The following is a 23,036-nucleotide window of genomic DNA, read 5'->3' as shown; positions in this document are numbered from 1 at the left end:
CACTGGACCAGTTATGAATACACCTAACCGTAGCCTTGTCAATCCCATACTTGGTTATTTTTTTCAATAGGGATAGAATGAGATACCTTATCAAATGCTTCTCTAAAGTTGAGCTATACTATATCTACCGCATTTCCCTGATCCACCCAGTCAGTGACTCCATCATATAAAGAAATTAGATTAGTCTGGCATGACTTGTTTGCTACAACCTCATGCCGGCTCTGATTAAGTACTGTATTCTTATCCAAGTACTTACATACATGCTGTTTAATAATTTGTTCAAAGATTTTTCCTGGTATAGAAGGCTCACTGGCCTGTAATTTCCTGGGCTTTCCATTTTTGAAGAGAGGGACGACATTTGCCCTTCGCCAATCTTCTGGGACTTCTCCTGTTCTCCAGGATTTTTCAAAGATTCTGGTTAGTGGTTCCACAATTTCCTCTGCCATCTCGTACAGTACACAAGGATGTAATTCATCTGGACCAGGCCATTAAAGGGAACCTGTCACCACGTTTTTGGAAGATGGGATAAAAATAGCGTTAAATAGGGGCAGAGGTGGGCGTTACATTAGTGTGTGTGTTATGCGTTTATTACCCACCTAAGTTGCCGAAATAACTTTGCAAAGTCTCCGTTTTCGCCTGTCAATCAGGCTGGTCAGGTCACATGGGCGTGGTGTCTTCCCCCAGATTTGGCGTAGTTTTCCGTTGGTGGCGTAGTGGTGTGCGCATGCCCAAAGTCCGGAATCCTCTTCCAGGGGATTTAAAATAGCGCGGTGTTCGTTATTGCATTGGTGATCGGTGGGCGCGGCCATCTTCCTTTGGCCGCGCGTGCGCAGAAGCGGCGCTCTGCTGGCCGCGGCTTCAGGAAAATGGCCGCGGGATGCCGCGCGTGCGCAGATGGATATCGCGGCGGCCATTTTCCTGAAGCCGCGGCCAGCAGAGCGCCGCTTCTGCGCACGCGCGGCCAAAGGAAGATGGCCGCGCCCACCGATCACCAATGCAATAACGAACACCGCGCTATTTTAAATCCCCTGGAAGAGGATTCCGGACTTTGGGCATGCGCACACCACTACGCCACCAACGGAAAACTACGCCAAATCTGGGGGAAGACAACGCCCATGCGACCTGACCAGCCTGATTGACAGGCGAAAACGGAGACTTTGCAAAGTTATTTCGGCAACTTAGGTGGGTAATAAACGCATAACACACACACTAACGTAACGCCCACCTCTGCCCCTATTTAACGCTATTTTTATCCCATCTTCCAAAAACGTGGTGACAGGTTCCCTTTAAAGAAATACACCATATATGTAAATGAGATCACCTCTGTGCCGACCTAAGAAAAAAATAGAGGCCACTCGGTGGCCATTTTACCAGATTCTTGAGGATCAAATCCTTAAAAAGAAAAAAATCAGACTCTCCACAATCTGAAATTTTAAGCGAAATTCTTTACGAAACCTGTAAAAAAAAATGAAAGTGTTTATATTCTGCAAAAGAAAAAAAATGTATCCTGGAAGGAAACAGAAAAATAATAACTTGTTTTCAATAAAGGGTTAAATTCCTGCCGGGTCACACACAGGTAAACAACCTGCAGCAGAGAAAGTCAGGAGCGTAATAATGAGTCAGCGTCCCGCCCACATATGCTGACGTTGCGCTTTTTAGCGATGGCCACGCCCACAAATGAGTGACGCACTGGTCATTACTCTGTTACCATGACGCGCCTTCACTAGTTACCTGCCTATTACGTCACTTCCAAGGTGGAGCTCGTTTGCCTGCGTGGAGAGTCGGAAAGCACAGGTTGTACGGAACCCTCGCGCGCATGCGTAGTCTAGACAATCTAACTACGCAAGCGCAAGACCTTTGGAGTTTCGAACTTCCTCCTACCGAAGCGCATGCGTCCTTTGGTTGGCGAGCGACACATAGTGCAGCGGCGCTTGCGCAGACTGGTTGGCAGCTGGCTGGAGCTTGCTAGTGCGCAGGCGCGAGTTGTCGTTGCGTTTGTAGGGGACTCTGGAGCGGTTGCGCGAAGTGACATCGGCGGGTCTCCGGTGAGTGAGAGAGAAAGAGGGGGAGAGCGAGTCGTCCGGAGCGGAGGAAGAGATCGGGAGCGAAGATGCTCAACATGTGGAAAGTCCGGGAGTTGGTGGATAAAGCGTAAGTTGCCACGATGTGCTGGGCACAGAGCACCGGCTCCGGGCTGGGCCTGTCATGTCCTCCCCCGGCCCCGACCTGCTCTGATGTCAGCACTTATACTGTATGTGGTCCTGATACAATAATGCTCTGCTTATGGTCATGTGACCTGTAATCCAGTGATGATTGGTGGTGACCTGGTGCCACCGCCATTGTTGTCCCCGTACATTTCGCGCCCCTTCGGTATTTACACCGTAGTGTGTTGCGATCTGATGCCCGGCTGAAGGGTATTTGCACGTTTTGCTGTGTGATCATTTTTTTCCATGTGGATGCACCCAAAAAGGGGTTGTCCGGTCCAAAAATCACCTTTAAGATGGGGTCAGATCGCGGAGGTCCAACACCCGGCATCGGTTCCTACCTCGCGGATGGTCCGATCACTGTGTAGGGTCCGTGGCGGTGTCACCAATATGAGGGTAGATCATCACTATCCTCCGACCTGACCACAGTTTGTCAGGGATCCCCCCTACCCGTCATCTCAGAGCCAGAACAGATGTCCCCTCTGGGCAGAAGACACCGGTTTGGTGGACTCCAGCTGTCCCTTTAATGGCTCCAGTGGGCAGAAGACACCGGTTTGGTGGATTCAGACGTCCCTTTAATGGCCCCTCTGGGCAGAAGACACCGGTTTGGTGGATTCAGACGTCCCTTTAATGGCTCCTCTGGGCAGAAGACACCGGTTTGGTGGATTCAGACGTCCCTTTAATGGCCCCTCTGGGCAGAAGACACCTGTTTGGTGGATTCAGCCGTCCCTTTAATGGCCCCTCTGGGCAGAAGACACCGGTTTGGTGGATTCAGCCGTCCCTTTAATGGCTCCTCTGGGCAGAAGACACCGGTTTGGTGGATTCAGACGTCCCTTTAATGGCTCCTCTGGGCAGAAGACACCGGTTTGGTGGATTCAGACGTCCCTTTAATGGCCCCTCTGGGCAGAAGACACCTGTTTGGTGGATTCAGCCGTCCCTTTAATGGCCCCTCTGGGCAGAAGACACCGGTTTGGTGGATTCAGCCGTCCCTTTAATGGCCCCTCTGGGCAGAAGACACCGGTTTGGTGGATTCAGCCGTCCCTTTAATGGCTCCTCTGGGCAGAAGACACCGGTTTGGTGGACTCCAGCCGTCCCTTTAATTACAAGGTCCCTATGTAATACCACGTTTCCCAATACTGGGGAAATACCGCACAGCAGATGTTAAAGGGATTTTCCGGTTGTCAAAGCATTTTTGCCAGTAGAATTGGTTAAAGTTGAAACAATTCCCAGGTTCCCTCGCCGGTCTCTACATACAGGAAATGCCACCTGTCCAATCACTGGCGGAGGCATGTCGCCACAAAAGCCAGTGATTGGATGGTGGGCATGTCCTATTATTTCCTGTATGGCAAGAAGAGGGGAATAGGAAGGATCAGGGGTGTAGCAATAGTAAATATACTCACATCCGGACCCCAGGGGGGCACAAAAGGTCCCTCCAGCCATATGAGGAGCTTCATGTTACGCCACTGAGAAGAGGAGACTGGTGGGGTAAAGGGAATGGTGGCATCAGTGAGGAGAATATCCCTCCTTTTCCATTTTTTAACCCATACTGAACAATTGATTAAAAAAAAAAGTTTATGACCCCTTTTAAAGGGAATCTGTCAGTAGGATTAATCCTCCTAATACATCTAAATGGGCATGTAGGTCATAGGAAAGTGGATAAAATACCTTGATATCCATGATCTGATGGCTTAATCCAGAGAAAGTCACGTTTTTCTTAATATGTAAATGAGCTGTTAAGATCTATGGGCCGGACATAGATCTCCCCGAGAATCTGCTTATTGTAAGTAACCAGTGTGAGACATGTAGATCAGGGGAGCGGACTGCCAGTTATTACATGTCTCACAATTATAGTGCCCCCTTTCATTTAAAATAAATGCAGATACTCGGGGAGATCTATGGCCGGCCCATAGATCTTAACAGCTCATTTACATATTAAGAAAAACATGGATTTCTCTGGAATAACACATCGGATCGCAGATATTAAGGTATCATTTTATTCAGCTTCCTATGGTAGATCCAACTGACAGATTCCCTTCCATTCTTTCGGTGTGAAAATGCAGGTTTTCTGCTGTCCCAAGGCTGCTAATGTGTCTCCACCCTTGTCCCTTTAAGCTTCTGGAATTCGTCATCTGACTCCTAATCGCCCTGGAATTTGATCTCTTCATTTTACTAAAGCAGTAGAATAAAATTATTAAATAGGTAAAACTAACAGGAGCTTAATCAGGAGGTGAGAAGTGTCGCGTCATGTGCCGGCGGCGGCGGATTGTGCAACCACGCAGCAGGCCGGGGCTAAAAAAAACCAAACACAAAAAAGTTACAGAACTATTGTGCATTTATGAAAAAAATTTTAAAAAAAGGTGACCTAGGGGCTTCTGATAGGACTATGGCGGCGTGCAGAGATTTCCCCTCTGTCTGCTCCGCTATCATTCTGGTATGGAGCAGAACTATGCACGCAGCTCTGAGGCTGATAAATGCTGACTATGAAGCAATGTAGGGGTGGATTTAAAGGGGATGTCCAGCAGAATGAAAATATTTCACAAAAACTACCAATGGTTTAAAATAAGTTGGTCCTGCTGCTCCTGTACTGGCGTTTACCAAGACCCCTGCACATTATCACGGACCCCCTGGTCATTTAACGTGTGGGTGAGGGTTTATTTCCCTATTTTATAACATTCTCTGCTCTTGGATGACTTTTTTTGGGAAGACCCCCTTTAAGGGAGTGGTTCTAATTTATCACCTTTATAATTGGCTATTTCCAACTCCTCTGCCATAAGGAATGAATGAATGACGCGGAGATGAGTCTCATATATTGCTCTGAATGTTTGTCTCCTGTTTTGTGGGGGGCACCAGGAAGAAACAGAGGCTACAATAGAAGAAAACATTAAAAAAAAAAAGTAAAGTTACCCTTATGTTCCATGCACCAAAAGTATTCACGCCGGACCCCCAATCTAGAGTTTTTAGTTGAGTCTAAGCGCTCTCCCCCTATTATGTGGCCAGATCCGGTGGTTCTGTCTCGTTGTACGCTGCCATGGGTGGGCTTTTATAGCAGAACCTGTTTGTATGGATGGGACCTCGAATTTACAATCAATGGGAGATTACAAATTGGGAACAAGTCGCTGTGGACTTCTCAATGTGGAACTTAGAATGATCGCAGCAATGGGAGATTTGGGCTGTTCTGCCCTGAAAGTCTCATAAAATAGTGATTCCGAAGGGAAATCTGCTGGTAAATAGAGGCTGATCTGCTCAGACATGCGGCTTTTCAGCTTCTGCAGCTGATTTTGCTGCAAAAACACTTTATGGGTCATCAATGTGCGATCGGCGCTGCTTCCGATCAGCTGTTTCCAGTGTTGGCATACTCCACAGTGCAGCGCCGTCAGCTCTATAGTGGCCGCGGTTGGGTACTGCACATCTGCCCCCTATTCAGATTGATAGAGGCAGATGTGCAGTACCCGGCCGCGGCCACTGTTCCGTAGCTGTGGAGTTCTGGTCGTCGCCCACAGCTGCTGACCGGCAGGGGCATCCTCACCGATCAGACCTAAGGATAGGTCATCAGTGTTAAACCTCTTTTAATAGTCAGTGGTAATCGATTTGCAGAACCCGGATTATCGGCCATGTGAGTATTCGGTGGCTGTTGGACGGAGGCCCTGACAACCGCTACCTACCGTCAGGATTCCGCGGCTCTTGTGAGGAGCCACAGATGCCGGCAGGTAGTCCCGTCCAATGGCCACAGATGACCAAGCCCTGCAAATCGATTTGCACCAACTCCACCTCCATGACCATATGTGAATGCGAGTACCGCCAGCTCCACCGGCTCCGACATTCTTCTGTGTTAGTGATCTCTGCACCAAGGGCACCTCCGCACTGACGGGCGATGATGGCCGCGCTGACTGACGCTTGGGAGTGATCCGGAATATGCGTCTGTCCCAGAGGTTATTATTACTCTCCTTTTGAAAGCGACTACTCCTCCTTGGTTTAAAGGGTTGAGATGGGAACAGGAATAGTTACGAGACGTGGCTTAGGTTGTCCTTTAACCATTGCGAGTACAAGCTGCCGGTAACCCACAACCTACGGCACGTGCCTCACCGCTCCACCTTCTATTAGCACCACCAATAATCCATTATATTAATACAGGGTTACTTTTTGGAAAGATTCACTTTCACGCAGAGGTGATCGGGGACCAGGAGCATATTCTCCGTACTCTAAGATCATATTTTACACTTCTACCTACCTGACGGGCAGAACTGTCATAGGAATCTATTAAAAAATGAAAGCGCCACTAGCTTCGAGATGGTTATTGTAAGTGATTCCTGTGCAGCCCTCCCGCTTCGTACCAGAAATGGTCCTCATTATGGTTAGGGCCCCTTCACTATTCCCAAGGCAGAGGGAGTCCCAGTCCCTGATCTTAGACAGCCAGGAATAATTGATTTTGCGTCTTACAGGCTCCCATATGGCGAACGGTGGATAATCCTTGAGCGGTCGATATCCCGAAAGCCTTTAGATTCCCCTGTCGTGATATTGCGACACCTGAGATTATGGCTAATTTAGGCGTGATGTGTATTGATTAAATATCAATCAATATCAGATCCGTTGAGGGGGTCTAACTTCCGGCACCACCAACAATCTACTGTATGTAAACAGTGGACTGAACGGAACAGCACAGCGCCACACACTGTTTAGTGGTCGGTGCCGAGAACTGCGACTTGGCTCCTATTCTCAGTCCGGGTACAGATGATGTGATCTGCACATTGTCTTTCGATGGCAATCACGGTATCGGCTGATAAGTGGCTTCATTTAGAAAGACAGTCCTGGATGGACAATCCCTTTAAGGGATCAATTTTGATGATGGAAGTTCCTATTAGGAAATATGTTAATATGACTTGTAGGTGGTTGGAAATGAGTCCGGTTGACTCCGTGTGTCTTGCAACTTACAATGCTATCTACTCAGAATCCTCATTCCTCTTAATCTTGGCTCTTAGAGGGGAAGTTCCATCTTCAAATGTTTTGTTGAGGCTTCAATCAATAACCTCTGTTGGGGTGCTCTCATGTCTTAGCAGATGTGCAAGTCTAAGCCCATCTGTTCTAATGGAAGTCAAACTAGGTCATATGCAATCGGTGCTTCTCAAATTGTCTCTTGAGCAGCTCAGAGCTTTCCAGTATTTTGCACTTCCGGGTTTACGTAAGGGCGGGGCCTCCTCGTTGAGTGACAGTTCTGGTGAGTAGCAGAACTCTAGTATTAGTAGTACACTGTTCACTGCTATCACTATATTTACATGTAGGAATAACGTGACACTTAGACAAGTACATGGAGTGGTGGGGGGGCGATTGATTTTTAAAGGATTGATAAGAGCAGCTCATCAGGAGCTGAGTGGGAATCGATAACTCCTGTATAGAAATCAATTGGCTGGACAGGGCTTACTGGGATGTTAGTAGTTAAAGGGAACCTGTCACCAGGTTTGCCCCATATGAGATACTGCCATAACTTTTCAGCCCTCATATACAGCAGACTAATATGCCTGCCTGCAAGACAAGAAAAACACCTTTTATTATAGTTACGCATCATCCACACGAAGCACAGAAGGAGGACGGCATCAAAAGAAGAAGTGAGGTGCTGGTCCAGGTCCAGAGACACCCAACAGACCCGACCGCCCCGCAGGTGAGTGTAATAAAAGGTGTTTTTCTTCTGTTGTAGGCCGTATTGGGGTCATACAGCATATTAGTATGCTGTATATGAGGGCTGAAAAGTGGTGACCATATCTCATATCGGGCAAATCTGGTGACTTTTTCCCTTTAACTCCTCTCCTAGAACTTAACTACTGCTCAGAGAACAGCTCCATGGAAACCAGCTGTACATTATGTAAGAAAAAAGCTCTCATTGCGGTAGAATGAAGAGAATGAGAGCAATTCAATTGCAAAATCGCTTACCGTATTTTAATGCTGTTAAACTAAATCAGGTTATTAACGTGAGAATATCCCTTTAATTACCCAGATTGTAAACGGGTGATTCATATTGTGTGGAATGATAGATTTGCTGCTTATAATGATGTACAGTAGTTGGCATCATTTGACCCCTGCCAGCAAACAACCTTGTGTTCCTTTTCATAGAATTCTATTTTGTGCCGTTCTTTTCGTTATTCCTCCTGGAAATGGTCATTGCCGTTTCGCCATACTTTGCACAAACGAATCGAAGAAACTTTATAATATATCATACCAGAGAGATCCGCTTCTTTCTCCACTTATGAGACATTTTTTCCCTTGCCGCCTGAACTCTCCATCCACTGCAAAAAAACCAAAAACTTGTTGAAGTATTTGGAGAGGGAAGCAAAAGATACTATAAAGAGGCAGCTCAGCTATGTGTTTTATCTCCTTCCCAACACTGGATTCACAGCTACACTGCTCAGTACTTCTGACTCTGAACATCCGTTACATAGAAATAAGAGAGCAAGTATCCCCTTTTTCTGTGTGTGCCGTGTATAGGAGACATTGTAAATAGCTGCTACACACCAACTCAAAAATAAGAGTGTGAACCTACAGAAGGGAAAACTGATGGAAAATGGCGGATGCAAGACACAAAGTACAGGGGTGTAGGGGTGTTTACTCCTGACGGGTGCATTGGTCCGAAAGAACACAATCTGCTGATGGTGAAGCCGCCATAGTGGGTTGTGTAACTTCTGTCTCTCGATGACGCTTTCTACCTGTTGCATCACTTCTGAGAACGTGCTGAAACTTGGCCGGGCATCTGCTGCTTTCAGAAGTAAAGGAAATAAGCAGTAACCGGTTCAGAGCTACAGCTCGGGGACATGGAGGGTCATACGGCCTCGTCAGCAGAAAAGTCGAAAATATCTGATCACTGCTGGTTGTTGTCACAGCAGCAGAAATCTCCTTCCTGTACATCAAGGTTTTGGTCAAAATCTTCTTTTTATTTTTTAACAGATCTTACCAGGCTGACTGTTTTGAGCTATATTTACACTTCCATCATTCACGTCTCTATGCTGCCCATCCGTTTTAAAAAGGAACTCGCGAGATTCCGAGCATGTCCTTTTCTGGTCAGTTTTGCGCCTTGCATCAGCACCAATCTGACCAACCAGAATAGCCCTTTAAATGAGGAGGCATGGCTTATGCTCAATACTGACTCTTCCTCACCATGATTGTGACCCCCTGCTTCAGCTTTCTAGTAAGTGTTTTTTTTTTTTTTTACCCTCCCAAGTGCTGGATTCACAGGTACACCGCTCAGTACTTCTACATACTGTCCTCCAGACTGCTTCTATTCATAAAGACAAGGGAGCCAGGGATCCCTCACGTCTGTGTGTGCTAGGAGACATCATGGCGGCTAGTTATCACCCACAATTGGAAATTAGAGAGTCTTCAGAGAGGAGAACAATGCTGGCCTTATACACACAACACCTTATTGTGAAATTACGGGAAATGACAGGTTCAGTGTAAAGATGGTGTTATGTCATATCCCAGTAAAATGTCGGCCGCTGACTGGTGTGCTATGGTTGCAAACGGCATCATGGAGAATTCATGAATCACTGACTGTCCCCTTTCTCTGTTTCCCGAGCGCAGCGGTGGCTGTATCTGATTACACAGTATCTCATGACACTTTGTCATTGTGCCGCGCTGAAGTGCCTGTGCGATTATCAGCCCCGCCGTGCGAGCCTCTCCGCAGGCCGCTGCGCTCATAATCTCATGACTAATACTTACATTTGACAGTGCAGAAAATGCATCATGGGTTATTATTTGCCTCCAAGTGGGATGTCGCCATCTATGCTTCTCATCATAAGGACATTGGATTATACGTTTAAAGGGACGGTGGCAGAAAATCAGGCCCAGTTATCAGAATACTGATTTCTACTATTCACATGACTATGACTTTGCTTGTTGGCAAATACCTGTTGTCTAACCTTACATCTACAAGCCTTCCTACTGCTGGGATTCTCTGCTTTGGCTTAAAAGGGCTGGTCACATCTTCGATTTTCAGGAGTGCACCGCTCCTCCTGGCTTCCTGCTTACGGGAGTGACAGTGCGCTCTTGATGATTGACAGATCAGACCAGCAGCGTGGCTAGAACCGTTGACCCGAGCTTTGCACTGTCTCATGCTACAAGCAGATACAGCTTTGCCTCTTATTGGAGGAGCGTGTGGCGGACTGAAGAAGGATTCCGAGAAGCGCTTGCAAGGAGACCGGCCACCTCTGCTGGACTGTAGAGGTGGCCAGTAACCCAAGTAACAAGTCATAAAGTATAGAATTACAAATCCATCCCTTCTTGGGAGCGGAATTTTAATAAAGTGGTGAATTGCCAATTTGTGTGTTTTTACGAGTGCTTTGCTACTCAATTTAGAGCTAGTCCTTTGAGGCAGTGTTTGCAGAGCATGCGCATAGGGTCTGATTAACCCATCGGAGTGTATATATAACTATGCCATCATAAAAGCTAGGCAGTAGAACAGTGCGGTATACATTTTTGTACGATCGTGCCTAATGGGTGACAGAAGGAGATGTACGTCTTACAGAGGCCATTAAAGTCACCTTCATAATAGTATTTATTGGGGGGCTGCTGTTTGTGCCATATGTATAGAGTGCGCCTTCAGCAGGTCATATAGAGCTAAGAGAAAATCCACGGAAGTAAATCGCCATCTCGCTGCCTGGGTAATCCAAGTAATTACAGCTTTTTCTGATTTATGCCTTGTGTTGGCCACATTTGGCTGCAGGCAAATTCCGAATCTTGGCTGCGACCGTGGATAAATGCTTATACAAGTGGCGGGCACAGACAGGAGTGCACTGCATGGGCATGAAAGGGGATACGTGGGGCACTGGATGGCGCAATTCAGGAGGATTAATTGATTTCATCATTAGGTCTTAAGGGGAATCTGTCGGCCCCTCCTAAACCGCCACCATAACCAGGGCTGTGGAGTCGGTAAGGCAAACCTCCGACTCCTCAATTTCCATGACTCCGACTCCACCAGGATGGACTCCGACTCCACCAGGATGGACCCCGACTCCACCAGGATGGACCCCGACTCCACCAGGATGGACCCCGACTCCACCAGGATGGACCCCGACTCCACCAGGATGGACCCCGACTCCACCAGGATGGACCCCGACTCCACCAGGATGGACCCCGACTCCACCAGGATGGACCCCGACTCCACCAGGATGGACCCCGACTCCACCAGGATGGACCCCGACTCCACCAGGATGGACCCCGACTCCACCAGGATGGACCCCGACTCCACCAGGATGGACCCCGACTCCACCAGGATGGACCCCGACTCCACCAGGATGGACCCCGACTCCAGCGCCCTGACCATAAGCATAAGTCTACACCTGTATTACAAGAAGGTCCTGTATGTGCCTTACTGACATTTCTGGGTGTTAAAAATCAATGCATATTAGCCAGGACTAGTCCAGTCGGGGGGTGTTGATTACTCCACACAAGTGCTGCTTTGGCTCTTGCTGGCAGGTGGTGTTATCACGGAGCGCTCACTACTGATTACTTTCCCAGTTCCGGCACTGTTGGAAGCGAGCAGCTGCAGGGAACATATAACTGTATTTTCTCCCTGCAGCTGCCAAACATGCATACCGTTTTTATTCTCCTGACAATTTTGTTCTTCAGAAGTGACGAGCACCTCCTATCCTAAACCTAGTACCTTTATGGCGGCGGTAATCCCTAACGAGTGGCCTCTTTAAGCAGGGTAATGCCCCTGCCAATGTTCAGGAACGGTTGGAGAAACATGACCAAGTGATGACTCGTCTCCAAATTCCCCAGATATTAGTCTGATTGAGCATCTGTGGAATGTTCTTGAAAAACCGGTCCATTCAGTGGAGGCCGCACCTCAACTTGCAGGATGGTGCTTGGTGCCAGGTATCACAGGACACCTTCCACGATCTGGTGATGAGCAAACGTGCTGGGATAAGGTGTTATCTGAGCATGCTGGTGTGCTAAATATGTTCGAGTCCTCGCGCCTGTATATCTCGCAGGTGTCCGACAGCCAGAGTATTAAATGGATGGTGCTGCTTTTTGGAGGAGAGCTCATTTGCATGGCTTTTTTCCCAGGGCTCATTGCCTGACGTATAAATCCCTACTCCAGAAGAGCTGTCCGGACATGGACAACCCCTTGAATCCCAGCACTTCTCGGGGGTTAGCTTTTCCCAGCCTCCGCCCATAGCATCTGTATAATACGCAGGTTGCAGATTTTTGCGCATTTGTAATCTGTTGCCTTTTGACCTCCGCGCCATTGTCACATGCGGACACATTGCTTTATAACCGCTTTGTTTTCTTCTTTTCTTATTTTTGTAAGGTTTTCATATCTTGTAATGATTCCTGATCAAGCTTTCAGAATTTACAGCCACCATTTCCTCTCCGAGAAGCCGTTTCGACGCGGTTCCGACCGTCTGTCATGTTTTACAGCTGGGATTGCTATATATTTCACTCACTCTTTATTATGTTTTGCGCTCTTGAGTAGTTGAGCAGTTTATTACGCCTTTCCTTCATTTAAAGGGAACCTGTCATTGTTACGACGCAGCCAATTTCTGTTTTTGCATCTCCATTTTTTTTTTTCCTCCCCTTCTTCCCAGAGCCATAACTCCTTATTTTTCTATCCACATTGACATTTGAGGACTCGTTTTTTGCGGGCTCGCAATATGATTCTCATCAATACGATTACGGCGATACCAAACATGTCCAGTTTTTTTTATTAGTTTAGTGGTGGGGAAAAAATATCAGAAGTTTGCAAAATAAAAATAAAAAATCGGGGGGTTGTCGCCATTTTCCGAGATCTATAACCTTTTTATTTTTCGCGTCTGATAGCTTTTTTTTTTTTTTTTTTTTTTTGGCAGACGACCTTTTTATTATTACCATTTTGGGATAGATGTGACCTTTTGATCTATTGTTACGGCATTTTTTTTGTGAAATTGCGGCGACCAAAATAACGTATTTTGGCGTTTCAATGGGGGGGAAAGGTGGGGTTGATTTAAACTTTTTTTTTTTTTTTTTTAACTTCTCACTGTTCTTGTTAACCCCCTTGAAGGTGCGATTGTCCGATCGCTTGGGCTATATACAGCAGTGTCACAGCATGGCTGTATATAGCAGAAATCACAGTCCGGCCACAGGCAGGGTTTCAAAGGAGGTCTGTAACGACAGGCACGGGGGTCATCTGCTGTCCCTAGCTGTCATGACAGCCCATTGGCAACCCATGATCACGTCATGGGCGCACCGATGGGCGGGGTTAATGATACAAGCGCACAAGTGACTGACAGCAGCATTTAACCAGTTAACAATCACTTGCAGAGCACCACTCCACCCGGGATTGTTAGCGGCAGGTCCTGGCCGTAATACACACCCATTTGGATTAGAGGAACTGTAGGATGGGTATCGTCGTATCTCAGAAAGATGGCACCTCTTTGGCTTATAGCTGTCCATCTCTGCCCGAATGTCCTCCGTGGGGAGATGGGAATAAGTTGCTGCCAGACGCACCTCCGTGAGAACAAAGAGTCAGCCCTGTTAAAATGGCTGACTCTTGACTCTTCAGAAGTGAATGACGTGACAACTAGCTCAGACCCTCACCAAAATACGGCACTAATATCCCATTGAGAACGGAGTGACAGTGCGCTTGCTCCATTCATTCCACCTAAGGCTGCCGAGCGCTGCACTCCTTTTTCTGGCAACACCTTAGAAAATGAATGTAGCGGCTCCATTCCGTATAAGGATGCCAAGCGCTGTGCTCCTTTTCTGGCAGCACCTTAGAAAATGTAGCGCTCCATTCATTCCGTATAAGGCTGCCGAGCACTGCACTCCTTTTTCTGGCAGCACCTTAGAAAATGAATGTAGCGGCTCCATTCATTCCGTATAAGGCTGCCGAGCGCTGCGCTCCTTTTTCTGGCAGCACCTTAGAAAATGAATGTAGCGGCTCCATTCATTCCGTATAAGGCTGCCAAGCGCTGCACTCCTTTTCTGGCAGCACCTTAGAAAATGAATGTAGTGGGTGTCCGACTTGCCGGTTCATTTTGTAACAGGGGTAAAAGTTTCTCGTGTGGGTCCCACCGATTAGCGACTTATCTACTAATCTATCCTCGGGACAACTTGTTTTCACTCAATACCTCAATAGATCTGTGGACTCCTCTTATTTGGACACTTTGAAGCGCGCCATGCATCACAATATTGAACGCTTAATCCCTTTGTGCGGCAAATGATTACCAATGAGACCATTGTCACCCGTCCTACATAATCGACCGGTCACATACTGAAGTGACGTTGAATTACAAGAAAATTTTACTTTTCGAAACTGTCGCGTGTGGATTATATTCAGTCCTAATGTCACGTTTAAAGGGGGTCTAATCTTTTAGACTGGATAGCCTCCCACCTTCTGGATAGCCTCCCACCATTTTCTGTCTCTTTAAAGCTAGAGCTGTCAATCAAACAGGAGGGGGATAAAGAGAAAATAAGTATGGGAAGGTGTAGTGAAATGTTTGCCCCCGCATGAAGCACCTATGCCGGCAGACTCCCTTTAATAACGTCTGCCGTTTGTACTGTAATATCTGGTAACTGAGCCAGGTTACGTTTTTTGTCCAGAAACTTCAGATTCTCTATAACTTGTCATCCAATCTATTTATGTGTGAGATTCCTCTTCTGCATTCTGCCAGGACTGTAGGTGCTAGAACTTCCTTTCCTAGAATTCATTGCTTGCCATTGTGAAGTAGATTAGCTACTTTTTATGGTTTGTTTTGTCTTAATTATGAACATTGCAAACCCCCTATAAAAAAAAAAAAAAAAAAAAAAAAAAAAAAATTCCTTTCTAAATAGGCAGTTGCCTGATCTTTAGGTCATACGAGGTAACGCTGCCTTGTGCGCTCTGTTTACCCGGTTTGTGGTTCTAGCAAATCCCACTGTTATGCTTTGTGGAGGGCTCCTGACATGTGGACACGCAGGTGCGATTGCTCTCATGCCCTCCTGTTTGGTATCTGCTATTCTTCACTAGTTTCCAGACGATGGTGGGCATCACTATTTCTGCAAGTCTTTTCCGCTGCCAAGGAGATGCAGTAACATAGCTCAGTCCTGCAGGCTGTAGGTCTCCTGGGCGCCAGGTTCTGCCAAGCTCTTGATCTCCTTTTATTCCATGACTGTTGGCAGCGGTGCCTGTGCTTTTGATGCACATACCAGTCTATTATGTCAATGTTACTTGCCATCCATTCTTTAATGTGGGTGTTTTTTTACTTAATTAGCATTCTGACAGCATTATAGGTACTGGAACTTCCTTTGTCTCATTTTCAGCATTGTCCAATGGCATGCCTATCCCAACTGAAAGTTCACTTGTCTGTTCTGTCTGTACGCACTTTGACTTCCTGACATCTTTTTTTTCAGCCAGAGGTGGATTTCACTTAACAGGTGGTGGGTGGATGGCATGCGAGAAGGGAGACACCTCGTGGCCACCACTTTGGAGTGATTTTTCAGGCACCCATACACACTAGATCTTCATTACATAACTAACAAAGTTGCCCTCTGTACTATAGCATGTAACGTTGAAATATGACATCTGAATTGCATTACTGCTCTGGATAATAATAATAAAAAATGAAGAAACTTGGCACATAATTTGGTGAATTCATGGTTGCCCCGCAGCCAACCACAAGGTGATCTCTTTGCTGGGAACCTATCTAATGTTAATTCACGTTGGTCCTCAGCAAAAGGAGATCACCTTGTCGTTGGCTGCGGGGCATCCATGAATTTGCCAAATTATGTGTGAAGTTTAATTTTTTATTATTATTTAAAGCAGTAATGCAATTCATGTTTTACATTTACATTCTATAGTGCTACAGAATGCAACTCTTGTTAGTTATGTATAGAGATGGCTTCTCTTAGTTTGCACCTGTACACACCAGTTTTCAGTTTGGAAGTGGCGGTCAGTCTTTTATTCAGTAGATCTTCATTGACGGCCCAAACTGCATAGGCAAATGCTGATTGTTTCACTGAAATGACAGACAATCATAGAATCATAGAAAGGTGCAGTACTTGAAAGGGACCTCCAGGGTCATCGTGTCCAACCCCCTGCTCATTGCGGGAGTCACTAAACCATCTCGGACAGATGTCTGTCCAGCCTCTGTTTGAGATGGTGGGTTCTCCTTCCATGGAAGTCTTCAGATAGATGTCTTCCCAGCCTCTGTTTGAGATGCTGAGTTCCCCATCAATGGACGTCTTCAGACAGATGTCTGTCCAGCCTCTGAGATGGTGAATTCTCCTTCCATGGAAGTCTTCAGATAGATGTCTGTCCAGCCTCTGTTTGAGATGCTGAGTTCTCCATCAATGGACGTCTTCAGACAGATGTCTGTCCAGCCTCTGAGATGGTGAATTCTCCTTCCATGGAAGTCTTCAGATAGATGTCTGTCCAGCCTCTGTTTGAGATGCTGAGTTCTCACCGTTCTCTTTAACCAGCTGCATTCCAGGCGATTTCTGCTTCCTGGCCTGAGTCTTGGTAGTAAACATACTTGCAGGACATATATATTTTTTGCATTCCTCGCCTGCACTGGGATTAGCAGCCACTGATGAGACCTGTCGCCATCACGTGAGCCACCGCGGTCTGTCTTCTCGCAGAGGTGGCATGCCAGGAACCATTCTGGTGGCGGACTTAGGAGGCTGATCACATAGTCTGATTAAAGGCTTACTCCGCTGGTATAAGCGGCACTGCCCTTTACTTACCAGCGGTTGCTGCTAGTGATAATATTTCAGCGGAAACTGCTCACACCTCCCCGAAAACTGTTAACTATTCGCACCAAAAAAATGGTAAGAATTAGATCTTCCCCGCCACACGTTATTCCGGGAGACAGATGGGGGTCACATTGACCTGACGTGTACCGTATGGTCCCAGTGCTAACATCCCGGCTTCTATCATCCATTGCCAGGGATCATAAAGTTGCCAAGGCTAAGGAGCGTACATGGAGAAGGTGTGATGATGCCGGGTAGATATACACTTACAGTGCCAATGATGGTGAAGTCACAGATAAAATTACTAAGGCAAACCGAGAATCCCTTTAAGGAGTCGTCTGCTTTTTATAATCCCTTTTATTAGCAGTAGTCCCCAAAAATATGTTGTTGTTTTCTTCTTTTATTACTATTGAGATCCCCCAGTAATCAACTGTGATCGGTGCGGGAATCCTGCAGCAAGTGTTCAAGTTCCCTGCAGTGCCCCCGCAGGAGAAATGAAGCATTGCACTGTGCTCATTGAAAGCTATAGGCTGCTTTCATATTCATGGACATGATGGGTCCTCCAAAGAGGAAGACAACCACCGATAACTATGAAAATATCACAGAACCAATTTTTTACGCTCATTACTTTCTATGGGGGAAAAAAAAACTGCATGTAAAAACACTGCAAAAATGCTTGTGAAAGCGCTCTTTATTTTTGCTTGTTTTTCATGCATTTTTTCCTGTTGAGAAAGACGTTTTTGATGCAGAAATGTGTGCAGCAATTACTTAACATGTGCAGATACACTTAAAGGGGATGTCCAGGGTTAAAACTATAGCTGCGTTCCTCCAGAGATAGCGCCACCCCTGCCCACAGGTCATGTGTGGTATCGCTATCCATATAAAAGAATATAATAATCAGGCAGTGTATCCATGTCAACCAGTATGGTTCAGTCTCACAATGCATTTTTTTTCTTGCATTTTTTCTTGATTTTTTTTTTTTTTTCCCTGTAATACATTTTTTGTATGCAGCATGTCAATTCTTCTACATTTACGGCAATTTAAAAAAAGAAAAGCCAAGAAAATGCACCAATTTCCACTGGGGGTTTCTGGCCATTGTCTACATTTTTAATGCAGGAACAAAAAATGCATCCAAAACGCTGTGTGTGAACATACTCATCATGTCCACATATTATTAGAGTAATTGTAGCAGACGCTGCACCAAAAACCAGAGTGTTGGCAGGAAAAATACTACGTAAAACATGTGCGTCTTTACAATTCATTCCTTTCCCGCATTTATTTGGGTGAAGAACACTGAAAGTATTGGCTGGCTGCAGATTTGGGGGGGGGGGGAAAAATTTGGTTCAAATCCGCAAGGACAAAATAATCTGCAGAAATGTCCTTCTCTCTGCTGGTACTGTGAGCTGCAGCATTTCTTATATATATATATATATATATATATATATCTCCTTCTGTGAAACCATAATGTGGAGACGGATATCTTCCTCACCCGGACGCTGAGGTGTAAAGCTGACAGACCGGCTCTTTACATTACATCTTGTGAATTGGTGAAATCTCAGTAAAAGCTGCGCCTCCAGGTTTCCACTCCGTAACTTCACAAATTAACCCTTCCTGAGTGGGGGCGGAGGCCTCCCTGTGAGTCTGAGGGGGGATGTAGGCCGCTCAGTGAGGTTGAGGGGGGGGGGGGCGGAGGCCACCCAGTGAGGCGCAGGAGGGGGGAGGCATAGGCCGCCCAGGGGGGCGTAAGCCACCTAGTAAGGCCTGGGAGGCAGGGGGTGTAGGCCACCCACTGAGGCCCAGGAGGAGGGGTGGTAGGCCGCCCAGTGAGGCCGGGGAGGGGGAGGCGTATGCCGCCCAGTGAGGCCTGTGAGGGGAGGGGGAGGCGTATGCCACCCAGTGAGGCCTGGGAGGGGGAAGGCGTATGCCACCCAGTGAGGCCTTTGAGGGGAGGGGGAGGCGTATGCCACCCAGTGAGGCCTGGGAGGGGGAGGCGTATGCCACCCAGTGAGGCCTGTGAGGGGTGGGGGAGGCGTATGCCACCCAGTGAGGCCTGGGAGGGGGAAGGCGTATGCCGCCCAGTGAGGCCAGTGAGGGGAGGGGGAGGCGTATGCCGCCCAGTGAGGCCTGTGAGGGGAGGGGGAGGCGTATGCCACCCAGTGAGGCCTGGGAGGGGGAAGGCGTATGCCGCCCAGTGAGGCCTGTGAGGGGAGGGGGAGGCGTATGCCGCCCAGTGAGGCCTGTGAGGGGAGGGGGAGGCGTATGCCGCCCAGTGAGGCCTGGGAGGGGGAAGGCGTATGCCGCCCAGTGAGGCCTGGGAGGGGGAGGCGTATGCCGCCCAGTGAGGCCTGGGAGGGGGAAGGCGTATGCCGCCCAGTGAGGCCTGCGAGGGGGAGGGGGGAGGCGTATGCCTCCCAGTGAGGCCCGGGGCCATAGGCCACGTGCTGTGACAATATTCAAAAGATAATAAGATAATGCAAAATTTAGAGTTTAGGTTAGGTATACGGAGGCTTACATGGTCTGGATCTTCCTGTATCAGGCTAGCCGACCCACCCATTCACTTGTATGGACGCAGCTATTAGCATTTATTGATGGAAGTCCCATGATTAAAGCGGTTGTCCATAGGATAGTTGATAACTTAGTGATCGGTAGGGGTCAAACACTAAGATAAGTAAAACTGAGATTTTTGTTGAACCCCATTACAACATGGAGCGGCAGGCCGGACATCAGACAGCCCCTTTAACCTGTTACATAAGTTTTTGTAAAGAGTGGTTATGCCCAAAGCATGGGTAAAGCTCAACATTCCCAGATATATCTATATCCCTCACCACTAGGTGGAGCCACTGAGTCCTGGTCATTGCATCCCAAGATTTCATATACAGCCCTGGAGGTGACTTTCTGCCAGGCTGGTAAGTGTCTTGTGGGCGGTGTGGAGTTAAATCCGACACCATGTTTGCTCTGCTGGACCCTTTCCAACCGGTATTGTCGACTTACTGGAACTGGCTGTGAGATCTGATCTGGATGAATGATGGGATTTGAGCAGGATTATGTAATAGCCCCTGCTGCGTACGTCACGCCTGAGCTCACCCACCGGTGACTTTATCTGTGTCGGTGACAATGGCGACGTGATTTTTCTTTAAATTCCTCAACAGCGCCAGAACTGTGTGTGGTCACGTGTGGTACTGCACCTCCACCATATTGATCGGCTGCTCTCTATCGGTGTGTGCGGCGCTGTTTGCAGTGACAGACACTCGTGTGGCATAACATGAACCGCCGTTGTTTTGTTTCATCGATTCCCTGGGTAGGGGAGAGAGATTTGTGTACTATCACATTTCCTGTTTTTCCAGATGAGCCGTCCAGCTCTTCCTACAAATGAAACCACCTTCACCAATACAGGATTAGTTCAGAAGTTGGGAGGGTCAGGCCAGGGCACGTCTGCATTAGGTCAGGTGTGAATGCCCGCTCTAAGCATGCAGTCCCCTCCCCGGGGTGTGCCCGCTGTGAACAATGACCTAGTTACATCTTGTCCGTGGACACAAAGTCCGGAGGTGTCCCCCATCACCCGCAGATGATGTCAGAAAAGTGACATATCGGGCTTTTCCAATTTCAGCACCCACTCCTATTATTTTTAAGGGAGATAAGCCGCCGCCAGAGGGGTCTGGCAGAGGATTTCTCATTAGCCCTGCACTCCTATTTACGGAGGAGTGGATAGATTGCTTCCTGAAGACAAGTACACACGCCCTGTTTGTTGGGTTTTGTAGGGTCCCAGCAGTCAGACCCCCAGCTATCATAAAGTTTTTATTACGATTTGAGCTCTATTTTCTTTAATGATCTATAGAGCGTCAAACCCTCTGCATTAAATGTAGAACTAAGATATGAGGACTACCGGCAGCCACCAGCAGAGGGAGCATGCATACTAATATACATTGACCTGTCTGCAGTAATCTCATTAGCTCCCTCTAGTGGCGGCTGCACCCAAACACCATTTTATCTTTTATGGAAATTTGGAGCGGTGTAGCCAAAAAAGTGGCGCTCTGACTGCTGTAAATGATATTTGTTGACGAATTGGCACAGAGTTTTAAGTAATTGGTAAAATGAGATTGGTTCAAGGTCCACTGCTGCCATCGATAAATGAGAAGATAAGTGATGGCTAACTAGTAGAGATCTGCTGATATTTGGAAGATTTGCTTAAAGTTGGCCAGATTTTCATCACCTTTATTCTATACTCATCTGGGTGGGCCTCTACTAGGAGTGGTCTTCAGCTCTTTCATCTCTACCTATGGGCAATCAGTCTACGTTCTTTGCCATCGCCCCTTCCTTCTGGGTCATTTGGCCTTTTCTTGGTTCTGCCGCCACCGCTTCAGAAAACCTTAAAGCCCAGCGTCTGATCTCTCCGGAGCTGCGGAGGTAAATGTTTGCTTTGCTAATTATAGTGGTTGCAGGCGGCGGCCACCATTTATTTGGATTGCACTGAGCCAAGTAACCCAAGTTTTGGGTCAGAAGAAGTGCTTGATGTGTACGCTGCCGGCCCGATGGCTGCTTTCTATTGCCTGAAGTATGCGGCTGTTTGACTCCGCAGTAATGATCTACAATTATTATGCAATTAGAGCGGTAATTACAGATTTGGCAGACGAGACCCAACTTTTCATGTGCTGCACGGATGTACTTCCCCCATTGCAGCTGAAGAAACGTCTGTGTAACCGTGGCAGGGACGTATCGCAATTTATAGGACCGGTCCTGTCTGCAATGGCTGCCGCGGATTACTGCTTGTCAAGCTCAGTTGTCCCCAACCTGCCAGTCAGACGGGTCTGCCCCGAGGAGGACTCTCACATTTGGTGGCCAAAACCACCTATCGTAGAGAAAAGCATCCAAGAAGTCCTAATCGTGGTCCATTATTTCCCCCTAATCACCGCTTGCTTTCTTTGAATACAAGGGTATTCCCATCTCCAAGATCCTATCCCAATATATAGTAGGTTTAATAATTTTAGCAAATACCTACAATTAGAAATGTAGTATAGTTATTCAGATTTGCTATGTCGCGTTCCGCATGTGTAGGGCATTACAGTAGATTAGGTATCCATGGTTATGACCACTAAGAGCTAACTGTCACTATATATGAGTGGTCGTAACCATGGATACCTAAGCTACTGCAATGACCTGCCCATGGGGTAAGTGACATAGCGAATCAAAAGAACTGTACTACATTTCTAATTGGAGATATTTGATAATATTATTATTATTAGACGTACTACATATTGGGATAGGATCTTGAAGATGGGAATTCAGCTGAGATGACTTTGGCCAAATGTCGATATAGACAGCTGACACTCCCGACGGACGGAGATGTGAACGGAGCCTTAGCAAATGCTCCGATCCGTTAAAACATCGGCTCCGATTACTACTGTTTAACCAGACGGATGCTACCGTCAATCACCGTCGGTTGCTTTTCAGTGGACCAATCGCCAGAGCATGTGAACATCGGCTCCTGTCGACACCACGAAAGTGGTGGAAAATTGAAAAATAAAGTGCAAAAATGTAAAATCGCTTGCTAAAAGGTTGAAAGTAACTTTAAGGATAGTTGCTTCCAATAGGTGACGCCAGAGACCCCACTCTTCCTCCATGGAGAGGCTACTGGCGTATTTCTCCTACACTGTAAAACTTCAGTGATTGACACTTGTCGAGTGCCGCCCTATTGTGTATACTAACTAGATATGTTTTTATTCTTATTTATGATCCTCTTTTTCTGATTGACTGCACCTAAAATGTCTAAATCTTCTTTGCGTTTTAGCAAATAATGTGCTTAATAAGAGTACAATATGTTTTTGGCGCCCAATGAGTGTAACGTGGCCTTTACATGAGCAGACTGGCATTGAGCGTATGTCCGCTCCTGGGTTTTATAATGTCTGCCGCATGTATACCAGAGCTGTGCCCGGACCGGAGTATTCTAAATAAATAATGAGGCTTGTGAGAAAAGTGATGCAGCGTAAATGGTTCCTGGAAACCTGGCTGATTACATCCTCTCCTTCCAGGAATATCTAGTCACGCCACACACCACAAAACTACCATCCGTCTGCCGAGATCACCAGACACTTATCACAAAAGTTAAGAGATTGCGGAGCCATTTTGCAAATGCATTTTTTTTTC

General features: G+C 47.0%; 1 protein-coding gene across 1 annotated transcript in view; it reads left to right on the top strand.

Annotated features, from left to right (window-relative positions):
- The first annotated feature begins 1,943 nt into the window (after nucleotides 1–1,943).
- The window catches only part of CLINT1 (clathrin interactor 1), a 65,389-nt gene continuing 44,296 nt past the window's right edge, over nucleotides 1,944–23,036 (top strand). Inside the window, exon 1 of the mRNA XM_077266432.1 lies at nucleotides 1,944–2,151. Within this exon, the coding sequence (XP_077122547.1) occupies nucleotides 2,111–2,151 (41 nt within the window). The 5' untranslated portion in view covers nucleotides 1,944–2,110. The remainder of the gene's footprint in view (nucleotides 2,152–23,036) is intronic.

This window comes from Ranitomeya variabilis, chromosome 5, assembly GCF_051348905.1.
Source record: "Ranitomeya variabilis isolate aRanVar5 chromosome 5, aRanVar5.hap1, whole genome shotgun sequence".
NCBI lineage: Eukaryota > Metazoa > Chordata > Amphibia > Anura > Dendrobatidae > Ranitomeya > Ranitomeya variabilis.
Note: the sequence above shows the minus strand (reverse complement) of the source record. Positions and strands in the feature narration are given on the sequence as shown.